The 20,868-nt window shown below is 54.6% G+C and overlaps 1 protein-coding gene across 1 annotated transcript; it reads right to left on the reverse strand.

Moving 5' to 3' along the window:
- Positions 1–7,311: 7,311 nt before the first annotated feature.
- Positions 7,312–18,687, reverse strand: LOC134429447 (ammonium transporter Rh type B-like). Its single transcript, XM_063176621.1, has 10 exons — positions 18,424–18,687; positions 16,020–16,206; positions 14,017–14,167; positions 12,294–12,447; positions 11,845–12,011; positions 10,722–10,859; positions 10,479–10,612; positions 10,161–10,282; positions 8,921–8,994; positions 7,312–7,751 (listed from the first exon to the last, which is right to left on the reverse strand). The coding sequence occupies exons 1-10, from the start codon at positions 18,602–18,604 to the stop codon at positions 7,683–7,685; spliced, it is 1,377 nt and encodes a 458-aa protein (XP_063032691.1). The 5' UTR covers positions 18,605–18,687; the 3' UTR covers positions 7,312–7,682.
- Positions 18,688–20,868: the final 2,181 nt, after the last annotated feature.

A 20,868-nucleotide genomic window follows, 5' to 3' on the forward strand; every position in this document is an offset into this window, starting at 1 on the left:
AACCCACACCAGAGCCACCCACGGAGCCACCAGGGCAGCAATTTTAATTGTTTTTCCCTCCCTGATGAGGCCTGGGGGCTCATTATGGCTCTGGCAATGAATGGGGGCCTGAAAAGGTGGCTCTGTAATTGCAGTGGGCACCGAGCTGTGCCCCCAGAGTTTGGGGTCAGGGAGGAACTGGGGGGCTCTGGGGCAGCCCAAGCACAGGGACCTGGCCCTAATTCCCATGGTGTCACCATCCAAACTGTGCCAGGGCTCCCTGCACCCACCGTGCCACTGTGAGACTGGCACTGAGCAGAGGTTCTGAGGTGTGCTGGGATGTGCTCTGGAGGGTTTGGGGTGCCAGGGTTCCTACACCCACAGTGCCAGGCTGGCATGAGCAGAGGTTCTGATGTGCTCTGGAGGGTTTGGGGTGCCAGGGTTCCTACACCCACAGTGCCAGGCTGGCATGAGCAGAGGCTCTCATGTGCTTTGGAGGGTTTGGGGTGCCAGCGTTCCTACACCCACAGTGTCACTGGCATGGGAAGAGGTTCTGATGTGCTTTAGAGGGTTTGAGGTGCCAGGGCTCCTACACCCACAGTGCCACTGCCTGACTGGCATGGGCAGAGGCTCCCAGGCATGGTGGGATGTGCTTTGGAGGGTTTGGGGTGCCAGGGCTCCCTATACCCACGGTGTCACTGCCAGGCTGGCATTGAGCAGAGGCTCTGAGGTGCTTTGAAGGGTTTGGGGTGCCAGGGCTCCCTACACCCATGGTGTCACTGCCAGGCTGGCATGAGCAGAGGTTCTGATGTGCTTTGAAGGGTTTGGGGTGCCAGGGCTCCCTACACCCATGGTGTCACTGCCAGGCTGGCGTGAGCAGAGGCTCTGATGTGCTTTGAAGGGTTTGGGGTGCCAGGGCTCCACATCTCTGCTGCCTTTACCCTGCACTTGTCATTTTTCATGTCCTTTCCCAAGGGCAGGGCTGTCTGGGGGGTTTTTGAGGTGTTCACTGGTGCCTCTTCCTCCACTGCCACCTCTGCCTGGGCTCTCTCCTTGCTGCTGACCCTCCAAATCAGCACTGGTGATACTGGTCCATACTGGGAAGCTCCTGGCTCCGTACTGGGAAGCTCTTTGTTCAGAGTGGGGGCGGCCAGGCCCTTGTGGCCCCTCTCCCCAGCCCTGCCTCTCCCATCTGGTGCCCATTCTGGGACGTGTGTGACGAGGAGCTCTCCAGGTGTCACGGGGATAACGATTCACACTCCGAGGAAGGTGGCAAAGATGATTAGCTGCCTTTCCATCAACCAACACACGGCATCAGCTGCTCGGGGGTGGGGGCTGTGCATGTGGAAGGACACGCACACCACGAGCTCGGGCTTTGTCCTGCTCCTGATTCCAATGGACTCCCGGGTGTCCCGTTCTCAGCTGGTTTTCTGTCGGTTTCTCGGCTGTTTAGGTGGCCTGGAAAGGCCCAGGGGGGCCTTGGACAGCCCGGCGCTTCAAAGGACAAGGAGAGACTTCTGATCTTGTCTTGGTCTCGGTGTTTATTAATTGTTTATCTAAAAGATTTTCTTTCAGCCCAACAGAGGTCTGCTCAGCAAGCCAGCCATGAGCACACTGCGAGCCCCCGGGGCGGTCACTCATCTTTATACCCGAAGTTGCGTATACAATATTTATAATTTTTCCCCAATACCTTCTACCCTTATTAACCGGTGCACTTCTAGTAATAACCAATCCCAAAGTGCCAACATCACCACAGAAGATGGAGGCCAAGAAGAAGAAGAAGAAGAAGAACAGGACACGCCCCAATTCCTCCATCTTACTTCTCTAGACCCCCCTGTACTGAAATTCTAAACCCTGTGTTTCACACTCTAATTAACTTATCCCTTCACCATTCACCCAGTGAAATCCTCCCATCCTCATACAGGTGTCGTCTCCTGTGCAGGATCAAAGTCCAGCCACCAGACACTTCTGGCAACATTCCAGGACTCCCGAGCCCCCCAAGGGTGGTCTCGGCCACTCTGCACATCAGGACTGCTGTGCTGAGATCCCACACCCGGGCACCTCTTTGTGTGCCTCAGTTTCCCCAGCTGTAGCACAGGCATGCTGGTATTGCTGTGCCTTGTGAAACGCCCCCCGAGCGGCCGATGGAGCTCCTGCATTAGCGAGAGGTGAAATTGGGCAGCTCTGCTGGCAGCTGGGCTGGCACAGAGAGGGCACGGAGCTGTCAGAGCCGGGGCTCTCAGGGGATGTGAATAAACAAACCCCCCAGACACGGGCATGGGGTGCAGGGTGCCTGGGGTGTCTGCTGGGGGCTGGGAGAGGGTCTCTGGTGCCAGCCTGGCATGGGGAAGGGTCTCTGGTGCCAGCTTGGTGTGGAGAAGGGTCTCTGGTACCAGTCTGGTGTGGGGGAGGGTCTCTGGTGCCAGCCTGGTGTGAGGAAGGGTCTCTGGTGCCAGTTTGGCATGGGGAAGGGTCTGTGGTGCCAGCCTGGCGTGGGGAAGGGTCTCTGGTACCAGCCTGGTGTGGGGAAGGGGCTCTGGTGCCAGTTTGGCATGGGGAAGGGTCTCTGATGCCAGCCTGGTGTGGGGAAGGGTCTGTGGTGCCAGCCTGGCATGGGGAAGGGTCTGTGGTGCCAGCTTGGTGTGGGGAAGGGTCCCTGGTACCAGCCTGGTGTGGGGAAGGGTCTGTGGTGCCAGTTTGGCATGGGGAAGAGTGTCTGGTGCCAGCCTGGCATCGGCAGGGCTTGCTCCATGGTGATGTGTCCGTGCCCTGTGGTGTGGGGAAGGGTCTGTGGTGCCAGCCTGGCATGGGGAAGGGTCCCTGGTACCAGCCTGGTGTGGGGACAGATCTGTGGTGCCAGCCTGGGGCGGGGAAGGGTCCCTGGTACCAGCCTGGTGTGGGGAAGGGTCTCTGGTGCCAGTTTGGCATGGGGAAGGGTCTCTGGTGCCAGTTTGGCATGGGGAAGGGTCTCTGGTGCCAGCCTGGTGTGGGAAAGTGTCCCTGGTGCCAGCCTGGTGTGGGGAAGGGTCTGTGGTGCCAGCCTGGCATGGGCAGGGCTTGCTCCATGTAGATGTGTCCATGCCCCACGATGTAGGGAAGGCTCTCTGGTGCCAGCCTGGCATGGGCAGGGTTTGCTCCTGGGTCCGTCCCTTGCCCTGCCTGCATCGCATCTGTGGGGCCTCGGGCTCTTCCCGCTGATGTTTTTAATCAAGTTTTAATCAAGTTTTAAATAAAGACTCATTTAGTGAGCAGATCCCGGCATCCCTGAGCTTGACACGGGCACACTGCACACCCAACCCCTGGAATTTCTTCAGCTCTTTCCACATCTCCAATACTGCTGGAGAGAGGGGTAAAAACAGGAAAAGGAGAGGGAAAGGAGCTGCTGGAATTTCTTCAGCTCTTTCCACATCTCCAATACTGCTGGAGAGAGGGGTAAAATAGGAAAAGGAGAGGGAAAGGAGCTGCTGGAATTTCTTCAGCTCTTTCCACATCTCCAGTACTGGGGAGATGAGGGTTTGAATCCTTTTTTTCCCAAGGCAGGGTGGTAAGGTAACTCTAAGAAGGGGTTTAGTCTTCAATCTCTGCCTTACAAGACTGAATGAGAGGGGCAAAATTGGAAAAGGAGAGGGAAAGGAGCTGCTGGAATTTCTTCAGCTCTGTCCACATCTCCAATACTGCTGGAGAGAAGGGTGAAATAGGAAAAGGAGAGGGAAAGGAGCTGCTGGAATTTCTTCAGCTCTTTCCACATCTCCAACACTGCTGGAGAGAGGGGTAAAATAGGAAAAGGAGAGGGAAATGAGCTGCTGGAATTTCTTCAGGTCTTTCCACATCTCCAGTACTGTTGGAGAGAAGGGTAAAATAGGAAAAGGAGAGGGAAAGGAGCTGCTGGAATTTCTTCAGCTCTTTCCACATCTCCAGTACTGCTGGAGAGAAGGGTAAAATAGGAAAAGGAGAGGGAAAGGAGCTGCTGGAATTTCTTCAGCTCTTTCCACATCTCCAGTACTGCTGGAGAGAAGGGTGAAATAGGAAAAGGAGAGGGAAAGGAGCTGTTCTCAGCTGCGGGAAGGCTGTTCTGTCTCACATTACATCTCCCCAGGTCCCTGCGATCCGGAGGTGAGCCCTGCCTTGCAGAGTGATGGAGCAGAGGCTCCCCACGGGGGAAACTGAGGCACGAGCGGAGTCTGGCACCCAAACGGGGGCAGCAGAGGTGTGAGGACGGGGTGAGCTCCCCGTGCTCGGTCGGGTGCGATCACCGGGGTCCCTCCGGTCCCGGGCCGGCCGCGGGCGCTGCGGGCAGAGCCGGCGCTGCTCTCGCCGAGCCCGCCGGGATTATCCGTGCTTAGCCGCACCATCTGTTCCTCAAACTGCCATCATTATGTTCAGCTCGGGAAGAAAACGGCCCCTACAGAGAAGCAATTTGTTCGCTGACTAAACCTTTCAGGCTCCCCGCGCACGGAGAGCTCCGCGCTCGCTTAAACAAGCGCGGGGAGAGCGGCCGGAGCGGCGTGGGGAGGGCGCGGGGCTGCCCTTAATCCGATTACAAAACATAACAGCCTTTGAGGAGGAGGAGGAGGAGGAGGAGGAGGAGGAGGAGGAGGGAGGGTCCATTTCACACCCGACCCCGACGTCTGAGGGTCTCGCAATGATCTCACTGCAGCGGATTTGCTGGCCGGCGCAGTGGGGTTGCTTTTGAGATGCGCTGCGAGGAGATCAAAAAAAAGGAGAAGGGGGATGGCTGGGAAAGGGGAGGAGAGGGATTGGGGAAAGGGTGAGGTGGGTCGGGGGTCTGCAGGGTGAAATAAACGGGGGATGTGGGGTTGGGGTTCTGCAGGGGATGTGGGGTCAGGGGTCTGCAGGGGCATTTGGGGTCTGCAGGGGGATGTGGGGTTGGGGTTCTGCCAGGGGCATTTGGGGTCTGCAGGGGATGTGGGATCAGGGTTCTGCAGGGTCAGGGTTCTGCACTGGGATGTGGGCTGGGGTCTGCAGGGGATGTGGGGTGTGCAGGGGGCTCTGGGGTCAGGGTCTGCAGGGGGATGTGGGATTGGGTCAGGGGTCTGCAGGGGGACGTGGAGTCACAGTTCTGCAGGAGGATGTGGAGTCAGGGGTCTGCAGGGAGATGTGGGGTCAGGGGTCTGCAGGGGAATGTGGGGTCAGGGTCTGCAGGGGGATTTGGGGTCTGCAGGGGATGTGGGATCAGGGTTCTGCAGGGTCAGGGTTCTGCACTGGGATGTGGGGCTGGGGTCTGCAGGGGATGTGGGGTCTGCAGGGGGCTCTGGGGTCAGGGTCTGCAGGGGGATGTGGGGTTGGGGTTCGGCACTGGGATGTGGAGTCAGGGTTCTGCAGGGAATGTGGGGCTGGGGTTCTGCAGGGGATGCGGGGTCAGGGTCTGCAGGGGGATGTGGGGTCTGCAGGGGATGTGGGGTCTGCAGGGGGCTCTGGGGTCAGGGTCTGCATGGGGATGTGGGGTTGGGGTCTGCACTGGGATGTGGGGTTGGGGTCTGCAGGGGCATTTGGGGTCTGCAGGGGATGTGGGATCAGGGTTCTGCAGGGTCAGGGTTCTGCACTGGGATGTGGGGCTGGGGTCTGCAGGGGATGTGGGGCTGGTGTCTGCAGGGTCAGGGTTCTGCAGGGGGATATGGGGTTGGGGTCTGCAGGGTCAGGGGTCTGCAGGGGATGTGGGGTCAGGGTACAGGGGGATGTGGGTCAGTGTTTTTCAGGGGGATGTGGGGTCAGGGTCGGGGTTCTGCACTGGGATGTGGGGCCGGGGTTCTGCAGGGTCAGGGTTCTGCAGGGGGATGTGGGGTCGGGGTTCTGCAGGGGGATGTGGGATCAGGGGTCTGCACTGGGATGTGGGATTGGGGTCTGCAGGGGATGTGGGTCAGGGTTCCATAGGGGGATGTGGGGTCAGGGTTCTGCACTGGGATGTGGGATTGGGGTCTGCAGGGTCAGGGTTCTGCAGGGGGATGTGGGGTCGGGGTTCTGCAGGGGGATGTGGGATCAGGGGTCTGCACTGGGATGTGGGATTGGGGTCTGCAGGGTCAGGGGTTTGCACTGGGATGTGGGATTGGGGTCTGCAGGGTCAGGGGTCTGCACTGGGATGTGGGATTGGGTCTGCAGGGTCAGGGTTCTGCAGGAGGATGTGGGGTCAGGGTTCTGCAGGGTCAGGGTTCTCCCCTGGGATGTGGGATTGGGGTCTGCAGGGTCAGGGGTCTGCACTGGGATGTGGGATTGGGGTCTGCAGGGTCAGGGTTCTGCACTGGGATGTGGGGCCGGGGTTCTGCAGCTCATGCAAGGGGCAATGAGCACCAGCCCTGCTGCACCCCGCGTCTCCCTCCTCGTTTCACACGGACATGGGGACAGGGACGTGTCCTCCCCTGCCCCCTGAGCCAGGAGTGGGGCTCTGGTCCCTGCACAGACCTTCCTCAGGGCCTGCAGTGGCAGCAGGAACGCCTGACCCACTTCCCTGTGTTTCGTCACGGAATTTCAGTGACACCGAGGCTTTATTGTGCTGATTTTACCATTTTCTGTAAGGGACAATGAAACTGGGGAAGGTTTAAAGTGATACTTTGACTTATATCAAAGCAAGACCTTTTCACTTCCTGCTGTGTTTTCAAGTGACGTTTTATGATCACCTGCAAACAAATGCTTTCCATTAATAATTTCATTAATGCATTGAATTAATGAATTTTTTTTTCCTTCTTTTGAAATTTTGAAATTGAAATTTTGAAATGTTGTCCTCCTTTTTTGTCCATTCAGTTAAAGGAAACCCATGTGCTTCAACAGCAGCAGATACCAGCACAAGAGAGTCCCACCTGTGGCAAAGCATTTCCCCCAAACTTTGCTGTGCTGTCCCTGCACCCCTGTGGGGCTGTGTCCCCTCCTCAGGGATGGTGGCACTGGCAGCTGGGCACACCTGTGCCCACAGGAATCCCACGTGGTGAGTGCCAGTCTGGCACAGGAGGTGTGAGAGCGTCTGGCAGCCACCCCAGGCTCATGGGAGAAGGGACCCCAAGGTGGCCCCAACATTGGGGACCCCCAGCACATCCAGCATGGCCCCTCTGGGAGCCCTCTGGGGCTGTGGCCCTGCTCCAGTCACTGCAGGGCTCTCTGTGGGTTCCAGGGCGTTCCAGAATGTTCCAATCTGCTCCCAGGGGAGAGGGAGCCCCTCTGTGGGGTGCAGGGCAAACTGGGGGTTTCCAGAGCAATGGAAATGGGCATCAGTGTTTGGGGTGCAGGGCAAACTGGGAGGACTTTGCCTTCCTCACTGGATGACACCTGAAGGAAACAGCCAGCAGAGCTGGGCAGGTGCCATGAGAATTCAGGGGCAAATCCTGAAGTTACGAAAAATTCCATATATTTTAATTGCTACGTGCACACAAATATCTGTACAAAGTCTTTGCTGCTTTCTCTTCAGCCTGCTGGGCCCGCTCCCCACCACAGCCATCCTTCCTCTCCCCATTGCCTCCATCCAGAGAGCAGCTGATGGGGAAACTGAGGCAAGGAGCAGGGAGGGGACGTGGCTGAGCCAAGCCTGGAGACACCCTGAGCAAACACAGGGATCCTGCAGCTCCTCTTCACCCTGCAGAGGCCTGTGGACACCCAGCTGCTCCCAAAATGTTTGGCTGGCTCCTGTTGGGAGGTTCAGGCTGCCAGAACCAGCTGGCACTGGCCATGGCACACCCCACAGAGGGGTTTTGGCGTTGTTACACCAAGGTGCTGATGCCCAGCTCCTCCTTTCCACTGGCACTGGGCTCAGATCCTTCCTCAGGCACCTGCATCAGAGACAAGAGAGGGGCAGAAATGGGCCCTGGTTGGGGATAAGAGAGGGGCAGAAATGGGCCCTGCTCAGGGACGAGAGAGGGACAGAAATGGGCCCTGCTCAGAAACAAGAGAGGGGCAGAAATGGGCCCTGCACCAGAGAGGGGCAGAAATGGGCCCTGCACCAGAGAGGGGCAAAATGGGCCCTGCTCAGGGACAAGAGAGGGGCAGAAATGGGCCCTGCTCATGGACAAGAGAGGGGCAAAAATGGGCCCTGCTCAGAAACAAGAGAGGGGCAGAAATGGGCCCTGCTCAGGGACAAGAGAGGGGCAGAAATGGGCCCTGGTTGGGGATAAGAGAGGGACAGAAATGGGCCCTGCACCAGAGAGGGGCAGAAATGGGCCCTGCTCAGAAACAAGAGAGGGGCAGAAATGGGGCCTGCACCAGAGAGGGGCAGAAATGGGCCCTGCTCAGGGACAAGAAGGGGCAGAAATGGGCCCTGGTTGGGGATAAGAGAGGGGCAGAAATGGTCCCTGCACCAAGGACAAGAGAGGGACAGAAATGGGCCCTGCTCAGGGACAAGAGGGGGCAGAAATGGGCCCTGCTGAGAGACAAGAGAGGGGCAGAAATGGGCCCTGCACCAGAGAGGGGCAGAAATGTGCCCTGCTCAGGGACAAGAGAGGGACAGAAATGGACCCTGCACCAAGGACAAGAGTGGGGCAGAAATGGGCCCTGCTCAGGGACAAGAGAGGGGCAGAAATGGGCCCTGCACCAGAGAGGGGCAGAAATGGTCCCTGCTCAGGGCACACTGGGGCTGGGTAGGGGCTCAGCTTTCACCAGGAAGGTTTAGATGGAATACTGGGGGAAATTCCACCACAGAATTGTCCAGCACTGGCACAGGGTGCCCAGGGGAGAGATAAAGTCACCATCCCTGAAGGGATTTATCAGACTTTTGGGGACGTGGTTTAGTGGTGGCCTCGGCAGCAGTGGAATGGTTGGACCTGGTGGTTTTAGAGGGGAGCACCTAAAACACCTAAAGAGAGTCAGGGATTCTCTGGCCAGGGGCATTTAGTGCAGCTCACCTAAACACTGCTGCAAGAGGAGGGAGCTGGAGGAAAATACCCAACCCCTGCCGCTGCCTGAGACCCAAAAATCCCTTTTTACCAACAGTTCCCAGCTTTACCTCCTGCAAGCCGGGGCTCTCCTTGTACTGGGTGTCCGCGCAGCACCTCGGCACGTTGATTTTCAGGATGGTTCCTGAGGACACCCAAAGCCGGGCGAGGGCGGCTGAGAGCGGGGCGGCCGCTGCCCGGGCTTCCCCTGACATCTAGCGGCGGCGGCGGGGACCGAGACCGGGGGAGCGGGGGGAACCGGGAGGAGACGGGACCGGCACTGGGGGAGCCGGGACCGGGAGGAGCAGGGGGAACCGGAAAGAACCGGGAGCCGGGACCGGGGAGCCGGGGGGAACAGGGAGGAGCCGGGAGCGGGGAAAGCGAGGGGGAAGCTGGGACCAGGGGGAGCCGGGACAACCGGGACTAGGAGGGTGCTGGGACCGGGAGGAGCCGTGGGGAACCGGGTCCGAGGGGAACCGGGAGGAGTCGGGACGGGGGGAACCGGAGGGGAACTCCCCGTTCCCCCCGGTCCCGGGAGCCGGGGTGTGCTGGGACCGGGGGGAATGGGGACCGTGGAGGAGACGGGAGCTGGAACTGGGGGGAAACGGGATCGGGGGGTGCCGGGACCAGGGGGAGCGGGGGGATCGGGGGGGAAGCAGGACTGGGGGGAGCTGGAGGGAGCCGGGGGGAAGCCGGAGGGAGACGGGACCGGGGATGAACCGGGACCGGGGGGAACCGAGGGGAAACCGAGGGGAAACCGGGACTGGGGTGAGCCGGGGGGAACCGGGACTGGGACCGGGGGGGTACCGGGACTGGGGTGAGCCGGGGGGAACTGGGAGCCGGGACCGGGGGGAACCGGGACTGGGACCGGGGGGGTACCGGGGAAACGGGGGCCGGGAGGTGCTGGGACCGGGGGAAACTGGGACCTGGGGGAACCGGCACCCTGGCACAGGGGCGCCATGGGGAACCGCGATCCGGAACCGGGGGAAGCCCAGACCCCGGGAGAAGAGCGGACCTGGGGAAAGCCTCAGTCCCGAGGGGAGCACAGACTGGGGAGAGCACGGACTGGGGAGATCCCCGGCCAGAGGGGAGTAAAGCCCCATGGATGGATGGCCCCGGCCCTGCATGAGAAACCCAGCCCCAAGGGGAGCCCTGGCCCCGATCTCGGCTGGGTTTGCCCAGTGCTGAGCACCCCTGGGCTCTGCCCGGCCTGCCTGAGGGGAGGCTTTGCTTTGGGGCTGCTCCTGCGCTTTCGCCCAAACCCATCCATTCCCTGCCCCTCCGTCCCTCTGTGCTGGAGGCAAAACTCACCCGTGATGCAGCCCCCGAGCGTGGCAAGCAGCAGGGTGAGGGGCAGGGCACTGAGCTGGATCAACGCCTGGTCAGTGACTGTCCGGCTGCCCTGGGTCACCAGTGGGAACAGCAGCTCCAGCCTACATGCCAGACAGGGCACAGGCTTTGGGGAGCTGCTTTTGCTTGTTTTGGGAGCTTTGTTTGGCTCATATCTCTGGGTTTTGCCTCCTAAAGGGCTGCTGTACCAGGGGAGTGGTGCAGCCCTGATCTCAGGGGTTGTGGTGACCCCAGCTTGGGGCATAAGGCACTGGCAGCCCTGATTCTGGCTCCTCTCACCTGTAACCAAAAGTGTCAGCGGTGGCCAGCAGCGTCAGCAGCGTCCCCAGCAGGGCCCCCAGCACCCCGGGCAGCCCGTGGGTGTTGTGCACCCCACACGTGTCCTGGATTTTCAGCTTGGAGTGCAGAACAGGCTGGGGAGAGCACAGGGAAGAGCTGGTGGTGGGCTGGGATCAGCTGCCCAGGTGTCTGTGGGTTTGGGATCAGATCCCTGGGCTGGGATCAGCATCCCTGGGGACTCACCGTGAAGAATCTGAAGCCAAGGGGGGTGATGAGGCCAACCAGAAACCCTGCGATGAGGGCACCAAAGGGGGTGAGCAGCATCTCTCCAGCCATGCCCATCACGGCCATGGCAGCCAGGGTGGCATCCTGGAGCTGAACCTGATGGAGCAGGACATGGTCAGGGGAATGGACTCCATGGAGAGCACCAGCACAGGGCTGGGAGAGGGGTTTGTCTTCCTCAAATTGCTGTGGCCATGATATTTTCTGAAAAATCCTTTCCTTAGGATTTTTTCCTCCTGAGAAGCTGAGAGGCTTCAGGAACAAAATGTAAACAATGATTATCTGCTGCTGTGGAATGCAACAGGTGCATCTGGGATTGGTCTCATGTGGTTGTTTCTAATTAATGGCCAATCACAGTCAGCTGGCTTGGGCTCTCTGTCTGAGCCACAAGCCTTTGTTATCATTCCTTCCTTTTTTATTCTTAGCTAGCCTTCTGATGAAATCCCTTCTTCTATTCTTTTAGTATAGTTTTAATATATATAATACGTGACCGTGTTCACAGGGGTTTTTGGTTGAGGGAAGAGACGAGGATCTGACTCCATGTTTCAGAAGGCTTGATTTATTATTTTATGATATATATTACATTAAAACTATACTACAAGAACAGAAGAAAGGATTTCATCAGAAGGCTGGCTAAGAATAGAATACAAAGAATGATAACAAAGGCTTGTGGTTCGGGCTCTCTGTCCGAGCCAGCTGACTGTGATTGGCCATTAATTAGAAACAACCACATAAGACCAATCACAAATCCACCTGTTGCATTCCACAGCAGCAGATAATCAGTGTTTATATTTTGTTCCTGAGGCCTCCCAGCTTCTCAGGAGGAAAAATCTTAAGGAAAGGATTTTTCATAAAAGATGTCTGTGACAATAATATATATCATAAAATAATAAATCAAGCCTTCTGAAACACGGAGTCAGATCCTCATCTCTTCCCTCTTCCTTGGACCCCTGTGAACACGGTCATGAATTTGTTCTTAATGAACCTTAATGAGCCTAACAGGCCTCCCCTTTTTCCCTGGGTGTGTTCAGGCCTGTTCCTACAGGGCAGGGTGTGGGTTTGTCCCAGGACAGGACTGACCTACCATCCTTGGGGTGCTCTCCTCATGGAGCACAGGAGAGAGGATGAAGGTGGACACGGTGCTTGCCACCAGTGAAAAGTAGGAGTTGAGCACTGCCCAGTTCTCTCCATCATGGTGGGCAGTGGTGGTGGAGGTGAAGCTGGGCCAGAAGATCCACAGGTAGATGGTTCCTGCAGGGAACAGAACAGGTCTTGGTGCTGGAGTTGATCCCTTGTGGGGACAGAAAGTTCCTGTGAGGGCCAAGAGATGCACGAGGCCACAAGGGAGGTTCAGATAGAACACAAGGAAATGGTTTTTCTAGAAGAGGGTGGTGCAGCCCAGACAAGTCCATAAGGAGGTGCAGGACATCTGTCCTTGATGTTTGCAGCAATCTCCTGCTCAAAGCCACGCCCTCAGATTGGTGACAACCCTTCCACCACCAGCTCTGGGTGCTGCAGATTTGAGCTCCATACCAACCACAGCAAAGACATCCTTGTGGTGCCCCTTATCCTGCTGCTCTTCCCTCTTCCTCTTGTCCTTGTGGGGCTGGTACAGGACCCGTGAAACCATCAGGCCAAAATAAGCACCAAAGGTGTGCACGGTCAAGGAGCCTCCACTGTCGCTCACCTGGGGAGTGTGGGAAACATGGAAAGTGCAGGAATTGGGGTGATATGGAAACCCAGGGGACCAGGAATGTTCCTCTGTCTGCTCTGACCCCCGGGGAGCTCTGACTTTGACTCTCATTCATGGAGAAAGTTTCCCAGACTTCAAGATAGACTGGAACCCACAAAAGTGTGAAATAAATTATAGAGAGTAGTGTAGGTTTGTCACTTGGTGAGAAATTGAGATTTTTGGGGTTTTTAGTATGCACAGGGTGTCATCCTGGGTTTCTTCTTCATGGGTTTGGGTGGCATTTTGTAATTGGGCAGAAAAGTCCCTGTTGCAGCTCTTTGGGATCAGTTATTGGGTTAAAAGGGAAATAATCTAGGTGTCAGTTCTCAATTGGATAATTTAGTCTTAAAAGACCTTGTAACAAAAGATTATTGGCCATTTTGTGCCTTCTAATGAAAAGCTGCTGAACTGACAGCAGTGAGGCTGTTTTACTGACAAGAAATTAAGAAATTAAGAAAAAATAAACATCTGAGTCTGAACGCTAACTGCTGTCTCAAGTGCCTCCAATCCAGACCCAGGAAACCAACAACAACTAGTGCAAATACTACAGCAGGGTGAGGGATTTGCCTCTCCAGATGAGGCAGAATTTGCCAGGAGGAGCCACTCCCTGTCGCAGTGGGTGACTCACCCCCATGAGACTGAGCAGGATGAATTCATTGAGGGTGCACATGGTGACTTCCAGCATTTTGTATTTGGGCAGAAAAGTCCTCATTGCAGGGTCTTTGGGATCAGTTATTGGGTTAAAAGGGAAATAATCTAGGTGTCAGTTCTCAATTGGATAATTTAGTCTTAAAAGACCTTGTAACAAAAGATTATTGGCCATTTTGTGCCTTCTAATGAAAAGCTGCTGAACTCACAGCAGTGAGACTGTTTTACTGACAAGAAATAAGGAAATTAAGAAAAAATAAACATCTGAGTCTGAACGCTAACTGCTGTCTCAAGTGCCTCCAATCCAGACCCAGGAAACCAACAACAACTAGTGCAAATACTACAGCAGGGTGAGGGATTTGCCTCTCCAGATGAGGCAGAATTTGCCAGGAGGAGCCCAAACCCTGTCGCAGTGGGTGACTCACCCCCATGAGCCTGAGCAGGATGAATTCATTGAGGATGCACAGGGTGACTTCCAGCATTTTGTATTTGGGCAGAAAAGTCCTCATTGCAGGGTCTTTGGGATCAGTTATTGGGTTAAAAGGGGAAATAATCTAAGTGTTATTTCGCAATTGGATAGTTTAGTCTTAAAAGACCTTGTAACAAAAGATTATTGGCCATTTTGTGCCTTCTAATGAAAAGCTGCTGAACTCACAGCAGTGAGGCTGTTTTACTGATTAGAAATAATAAACACCTGAGTCCAAATATGAATTACTGTCTCAAGTGCCTTCAATCCAGACCCAGGAAACCAACAACAACTAGTGCAAATACTACAGCAGGGTGAGGGATTTACCTCCCCAGATGAGGTAGAACTTGCCATGAGGAGCCCAAACCCAGGCCAGTCCCTTTCTGGTGGCTCCCCAGTGGGTGACTCACCCCCAGGAGCCTGAGCAGGATGAATTCATGGAGGGTGCCCAGGGTCACTTCCAGCAGGGCCAGCAGCAGCATCTGCACAGGGCTCACCCTGCCCAGAACAGCTCCAGTGGAGATCAGAACAGCTGCAGTGCAGAAATCAGCACTGACCATGCTGGGAAGGAGAGGAAGAGTGTGAGACTGGAGCTGGCACTGCCAGGGGTGAGCACAGGGGCTGGGGAGAGCTGGCAGGGATCAGGAGCTGAGGAGGCATAGCCCTGTGGTGCTGGTGGCACAGGGATGGCTGGGCTTGAGGCAGGTGAGGGGCAGAGTGTGCCCCTAAATCCCTGGGCAGGGCTCACACAGCCCTTGCCAGGGTGGGATGTTGGGAAGGATGGAAGTTTGACAAGAAATCCTCAAGCATTTGGCAAGAAGAACTGAAGGAGTGCTGGATTTACCCTTGCTTTCTGGAGGTGATTTATTTACAGCTTTTACCTTCTCCATGCCCAGGTTTGGTTTGGGCTCTTTCAGAGGACACATCTCACCTCTGCACTCTCCAGGTGCTCAAAATGCCCAGACAGGCAAGAAATGGCCTCATCCCTTTCACCCCAAGCCCTGGAGCACTGCTGGGTTCTCAGGTCACAGTGGGGACACCAGGAGGTGGCTCTTTGGTCATCTGGGTAACTTCAGTTGCCCATTAGAGAATGAGAACAAAACCCTTCAGGAATCACCTTCCCCAAGCCTGGAGCTGCTCAGTTCTCCCCCAAACCCTGACAGAGGCAGGGGGGAACCTTCATCTCCTGCACCCTGGGCTGAGTTGGGTGTTCCAGGCTGCTCCAGTGGGGTGGGGAAGTGCTCAGAGGTGAAAATATCTGAGTTTGGGCACAAACACCCCAAACCCAGCCAAGCCTCAGCAGCCAGAAATGGCCCCAGCACTATTTTGTGTTGGGAAGGATGAAAGTTTGACAAGAAAGTCTCACAGATATTTGTGCTTAGCTTTAAATGTAGAGTCTGATGAAGGAATAAAGATGGAAGCAAGTTTTGATATAGAAGAAAAGAATTGTTGAGCCAGTCTAACTGGCTAACCAAGGAGACAAAGGGTATTTCATGTTAGTTATGAGGGGTTTTATGGCTTAGAATAAAGGATAAACCCACCCCAAACAAGGAGATGTTTTTACCAAGCAGAAAGATAGCACAGGCAAACAAGGCAGCAAAGTTGCAAGCAGAAAAAAGGTCTCAGAATTTTTCACAGAAAGAAAACTGGAAAAAAACTTCCTACTTAAACTGTAATGTACTGACTTTTAGTGATTGGAGAGCAGTAACATGAATATGGTAATCACAGTAGTTATGATAGGCTGTAGGTAAAATTTAAGGTATAGATTGGTTCTACTGTATGAAGATGCTCAGCAAAGTTTATAATGTAATGTAACCAAAATAAATGTACATAATGCATTGTAACCAAAAGGAAAGTTTATAATGCCTTGTAACCAAAAGAAAAGTATATAACGCATTTGTAACCAAATGTTTATAATGCAATGTAAACAAAAGAAAAGTATATAACGCATTTGTAACCAAATGTTTATAATGCAATGTAAGCAAAAGAAAAGTATATAATGCATTGCAACCAGAAGAAAAGTACATAATGCAATGTAACCAATAGGAAAGTGTGTAATGCATTGTAAGAAAAAGAAAAGTTTATAATCTAATGTAAGCAAAAGAAAAGTTAATAATGCAATGTAACCAAAAGCAAAGGGTCTCCAGGCCGGCCTGCAGCTGGAGCTGACAGCTGTAGGCACAGCTCTGTCACCCACAATCCTGGACTGCTGTGACTCTTGGATGTCATAAACTGCATTTTGAAGAGCCACCTGGAGTCCCACACCTCTCATTTAGGCTCTTACAGTGCTACTCAAAGAACCCCGTCCCACTCGTGGGCAAAATCCTCCTCCAAAGCAGAGCCCCGAGTTTTACAGAGGAGGGAGCCAGTGCGCCAGGGCTGGGCTGGGCTCAGCAGCTCCCTCCGGCCTTACCTCTGGGCTCCCACGGAAATCTTGCCGCTGAGGAAGAAGAAAAGCATGCCCTGCATGAGGACAGCCCACTGGATGGAGAAGGCGGTGATGAGGATGATGATGGCAGCACTGCCCGGCCCATAGCGGCTGAGGAAGGCCACCAGCAGCCCAAAGCTGAGGAGCAGCTGGACGTGGACATCCTGAAACCCTGCGGGGGGAAGAGGCACAGGGATGGGTCTGGGGGCACTGAGGGAGGGCAAACACCCTCCTGATGGTCCCCAACAGCTGAGACACCCCCAGGTTTGGGAGATGAAGGCTCACTCCTCTTTATGTGAGTCTGGAGCCACGGTGGAAGATTGTCGGGATCTTTAGCTGGTCAGAGTGACCCCGAGAAAAGTTGGAAAGTCTCTTTTCCCAGCCCAGCACTTGAAGAAGGAGTCAGGGCTCTTCATTTCTCGGTCCCAAGGTTGTTTATTGTGTCTTATCTATAAAAAATTTTCTCCTGCCCCGTCCAGCAGGACAGTTCCAGGCACTCTGCCTGCCCCTGGGGCCGTGTTGTCTTTTTATACTAAAAACTGCGTGTACAATGTTTACAATTACTTCCCAATACCTGTCACCTGTGTTAGACAGTGAGCTTCTACCTTAAACCAATCTAAAAGTGCAGAAGATGGAGGCCAAGAAGAAGAAGAAGGAGAAAGGCTGGGCATGCCCAGATCCCTCCATCTTGCTCCCTGAACCCCCATATTAAAAACCCCAAAAACCCATTTTCCACCCCGTGATAACTTCACTATTATTCTACTTCAACTGTTGTGGCTTGCTGATCTTCATATCAGGCTGGTAATTTGCTCCATGGGTCATAATCAAAACCACACAGGTGTTTTGGGCCTCTGAGTCCCCTGGCAGGGGTATTGGTCAGCCAGAGGGATGTCCTGGGTTCCCACAGAAGATCTTCCTTGGAGATCTGCAGTGGGGAGTGCCAGGGCCAGCTCCAGCCACCCCTGACCCTCTGCAGCAGCTCCAGGCCACCCCATCCTCATCTGCCCTGTGCAGACATCTCAGCACGTTCTCCCCACAGCACAGAAACCTCAGAGCTGGCTGCACCCACCAGAGCAGCATCAAAGTGGCTCTGAGATGTCAGCACCCCTGAAGGCATCACGTCCCAGTTCACAGGATGAGCAGAGAACTGGGGTCAGTCTGGCACCATTTGGTGGCAAACCAGAGGATGGGGGGCCTGATTCTTGCTCGGGCTGGGTGCCCTTTGCACAGCTGACAGCTGTGGGGCGGGCTGTGAGTCACTGCAGGGTGGGGTTACGTGGGCAGGAGAAAGAAACCGGGAGAACCTGCTGGATGCCGGCTGCAAACCCCGGCTGGGAAGCTCTGCACACCCTGAAGTGCCAGGAGCAGCTGCTGTGCTCCTTACCAGGATGATGATCCCCAGTTTTTCACTGCACTCAGTGATCCCTTTTGAGCTCAAATCCTCCGTGGAAGGCGGTCAGTGTGAATCCCCTGGCACTGCAAACCTGGCTGGGAAGCTCTGAAGTGCCAGGAGCAGCTGCTGTGCTCCATACCAGGCTTGGAATGATGATTCCCAGTTTTCCACTGCACTCAGTGATCCCTTCTGAGCTCCAGTCCTCCATGGAAGGGGCTCGGTGTGAATCCCCTGGCACTGCAAAGCCAGGTGGGAAGCTCTGCACACCCTGAAGTGCCAGGAGCAGCTGCTGTGCTCCACACCAGGTATGGAATGATGATTCCCAGTTTTCCACTGAACTCAGTGATCCCTTGTGAGCTCCACTGCTCTAACACACACCCCAGCCCCACATTTCCCTCTTTTGCTGCAAGTATTTCAGAAATCCTTGCAGCGTGTCTGCTCTACCCCTCTGGGAATCACCAGCACCCCACACCTGCAGTCCTCTGTGCAAGGGGCTCAGTAAGAACCCAGCAAACCTGGCTGGGGAAGCTCTGAAGTGCCAGGAGCAGCTGCTGTGCACCCTTATCAGGCATGGAATGATGATTCCCAGTTTTCCACTGCACTCAGTGATCCCTTCTGAGCTCCAGTCCTCCATGGAAGGGGCTCGGTGTGAATCCCCTGGCACTGCAAACCTGGCTGGGGAGCTCTGCACACCCTGAAGTGCCAGGAGCAGCTGCTGTGCACCCTTATCAGGCATGGAATGATGATCCCCAGTTTGTCTCTGCACTCAGTGATCCCTTGTGAGCTCCACTGCTCTAACACACAGCCCAGCCCCAAATTTCCCTCTTTTGCTGCAAGTATTTCAGAAATCCTTGCAGCGTGGCTGCTCTACCCCTCTGGGAATCACCAGCACCCCACACCTGCAGCTCGATGGTGCCTCTCTGGTATCTGTGGAGCCAGTGCCAGCCCTGCAGGTGACACCCAGTGCCATCCCCTCATCAGGAGGGTTCTACTCACGGGGCTGCAGGAAATTCGGGTCCTGGCTCCTCTGGCTGCAGTTCAGCTGAGGGGGGCACGGCTCGGGGCTGCCCTCGGGGCTGTAGCGCACCAACACCGCGAAGAGGAGGATGAGGAGGATCTGCAGGAGGAAGCACAGCCCCGAGAAGCACAGCCTGGAGGCGGCTGCGTGCTCAGGCATGTCGGGGGGCAGGCGAAACCCTGCGAAGAAGGGGGTGCATGGGGAGGGAGAGCCAGGTTAGGGCTGAAACTCCTCCTGTTGGGGTGGCTGCCAGCTGCTCCTCACCTCGAAGGGAGTGCCGGGAGCAGGGCAGCGCTGCCAACACGGAAATTCGGGCCGGGATGCCCTGGCACACCTGCACAGGTGGTGATGCCACACCAGGTGGCTGCAGGCACTGTGCTGGGAAGTGTGTGGGGTCGGTGTTCCTCCCTCTGGGCAGTCTCGGGGTCTCTAGCTGGTCACTGTGACCCCCAAGAAATGTTAAAAAAATCTCTTTTCCCAGCCCGGTGCTCAAAGGAGTCAGGGCTCTTCATTTCTCAGTCTGAAGGTTATTTATTGTATGTTATGTATAAAATTCTTTTTAAAAAAATTTACAATTACTTTCCAATACCTATCACCTATGTTAGAAAATATTTACAGTTACTTTACAATATTTACCAAAGAATATTTACAATTACTTTCCAATACCTATCACCTATGTTAGACAGTGAGCTTCTACTCTAAACCAATCTAAAAGTGCCACCATCACAGCAGAAGATGAAGAAGAAGGAGAAAGGCTGGGCACACCCAGATTCCTCCATCTTGTTCCCTGAACCCCCATTCTAAAAACCCCAAAAAATCTATTTTCCACTCTGTGGTGAATTCACTGTCATTCTGCTTTAACTGTCGTGGCTTGTAATTCTTCATACAAGGTTGGTAATTGTTTTTTCCAAGGGCTAAATCAGAGGCACAGGGCAGCCAGAATAATTTCCTGGGTTCCCACAGGCAGGAGATATGGGGGGGGATGGATGAGATTTCTGCCTCTGCATTGCAGAACTTGGTGGGGTTTGGGCACTGGGTCAGGCAGTGGAGGTGGAGGGTGATGCACAAGGGGCTGACCTGCTGTGGAGGTGCTGTCAGCAAAGCTTGGCTCCAATTCCCTGGCCAGAAGGAAAAATGAGTGTTCAAGGGGCTTTGGGGGTGAGGTTTCCTGTGGGGTCGAGAGGAGAGAAGGAAAATCTGAGTTTTTAAGAACGAGGAGCAGAGTCAGAGGCTCGTGATGGAGCCCAGCCAGGAGCTGGTGGAGCTGAGCACCAGAGGCTCCTTGGCTTTTCTCTGGCTGCCTCTGCTGCTGCAGAGCTGTTTGTAGAGTGGGTGCAGATCCCAAAAAGGGAGAAAAAGAGACAAGGAGCAGAGAAATGACTCGGGAAGTCACTTGGGTGACTCCTTCCCACAGCGCTGGGCCAAACTCTGAACTCAGATAAGCAGTGGTGGGCTGGGGTCAAACCCTGATGCTAACGGGGTGGGAAAGGGGGATGAGTCACTCACTGCAAGTGTTCTGCCTCGGGCTGTGGTTTGCTGAGGGCTGGGGGCTCTAACTGATGCCTTCACTTGGGAAAAATGTGAGAAACAGCTCGTCTGTGATAGCACCGAGCTGGGAGTCAGCATCCTGCAGCCAAGAAATCCAGAGCTGCTGCTGGGGGATGTGAAAAACGCCAATCGCTTGTTTTTAAAATTGTAAAAGTTTAATAGTAATAAAATGGTTATGAAAATAGTAATGCAATTAGAGTAATAATAATTTGGACAAACTGAATTAGGACAATATGAGACAATAGAGACAAAGAGTTATGGACATCCGGGTACCTTTTTCTGGGCAGCACCTGCCCAAAAAAGGACCCACGTTAACAAAGGATTAACCCTTATAAACAACAGCCTGTTGCATATTCATACACTTCATACATGATGCATAAATTCCATTCAAACACAGGATTCTGTCTGGTCATCATCAACTTCTTCCTCTGAATCCTGACAGCGCCTTTGAGGCGGGAAGAAGTTAATTTCTTGTGATAAGAGGGCAATAAATTCTCTTTCTCTGAAAGATTGAGATGTCCTGTGGCTGCTATCTCACTGCAAGTCCTTTCTTTAAAAAAAAGTATCCTACATAGCATCGTTTCTATTTTAACATTTTGTTATAACCTAAAACTACTTAAGAGAATTAATCCAGCATTACTTTCTAACACAACACATACCATATTCATTTGAATATTTGCGAAAAGCCAGTCATAAAATACATGCATTTTTCACAGGGGAGAACAGGATGTGCTTCTGCAGCCGTGGGCACAGGAAGGGTGAGGGAGGGAGATGACAGACTCCCTGAAGAGCCTCGGACCCAGCCCATATCCCTGGGGAGATGCAGGGAGGAGTTTGCTGTGCTGCTGCTCCAGTTTAGCCTCCCTCAGCCCGGC

This window comes from Melospiza melodia, chromosome 25 (genome assembly GCF_035770615.1).
Source record: "Melospiza melodia melodia isolate bMelMel2 chromosome 25, bMelMel2.pri, whole genome shotgun sequence".
Taxonomy (NCBI): Eukaryota; Metazoa; Chordata; class Aves; order Passeriformes; family Passerellidae; genus Melospiza; species Melospiza melodia.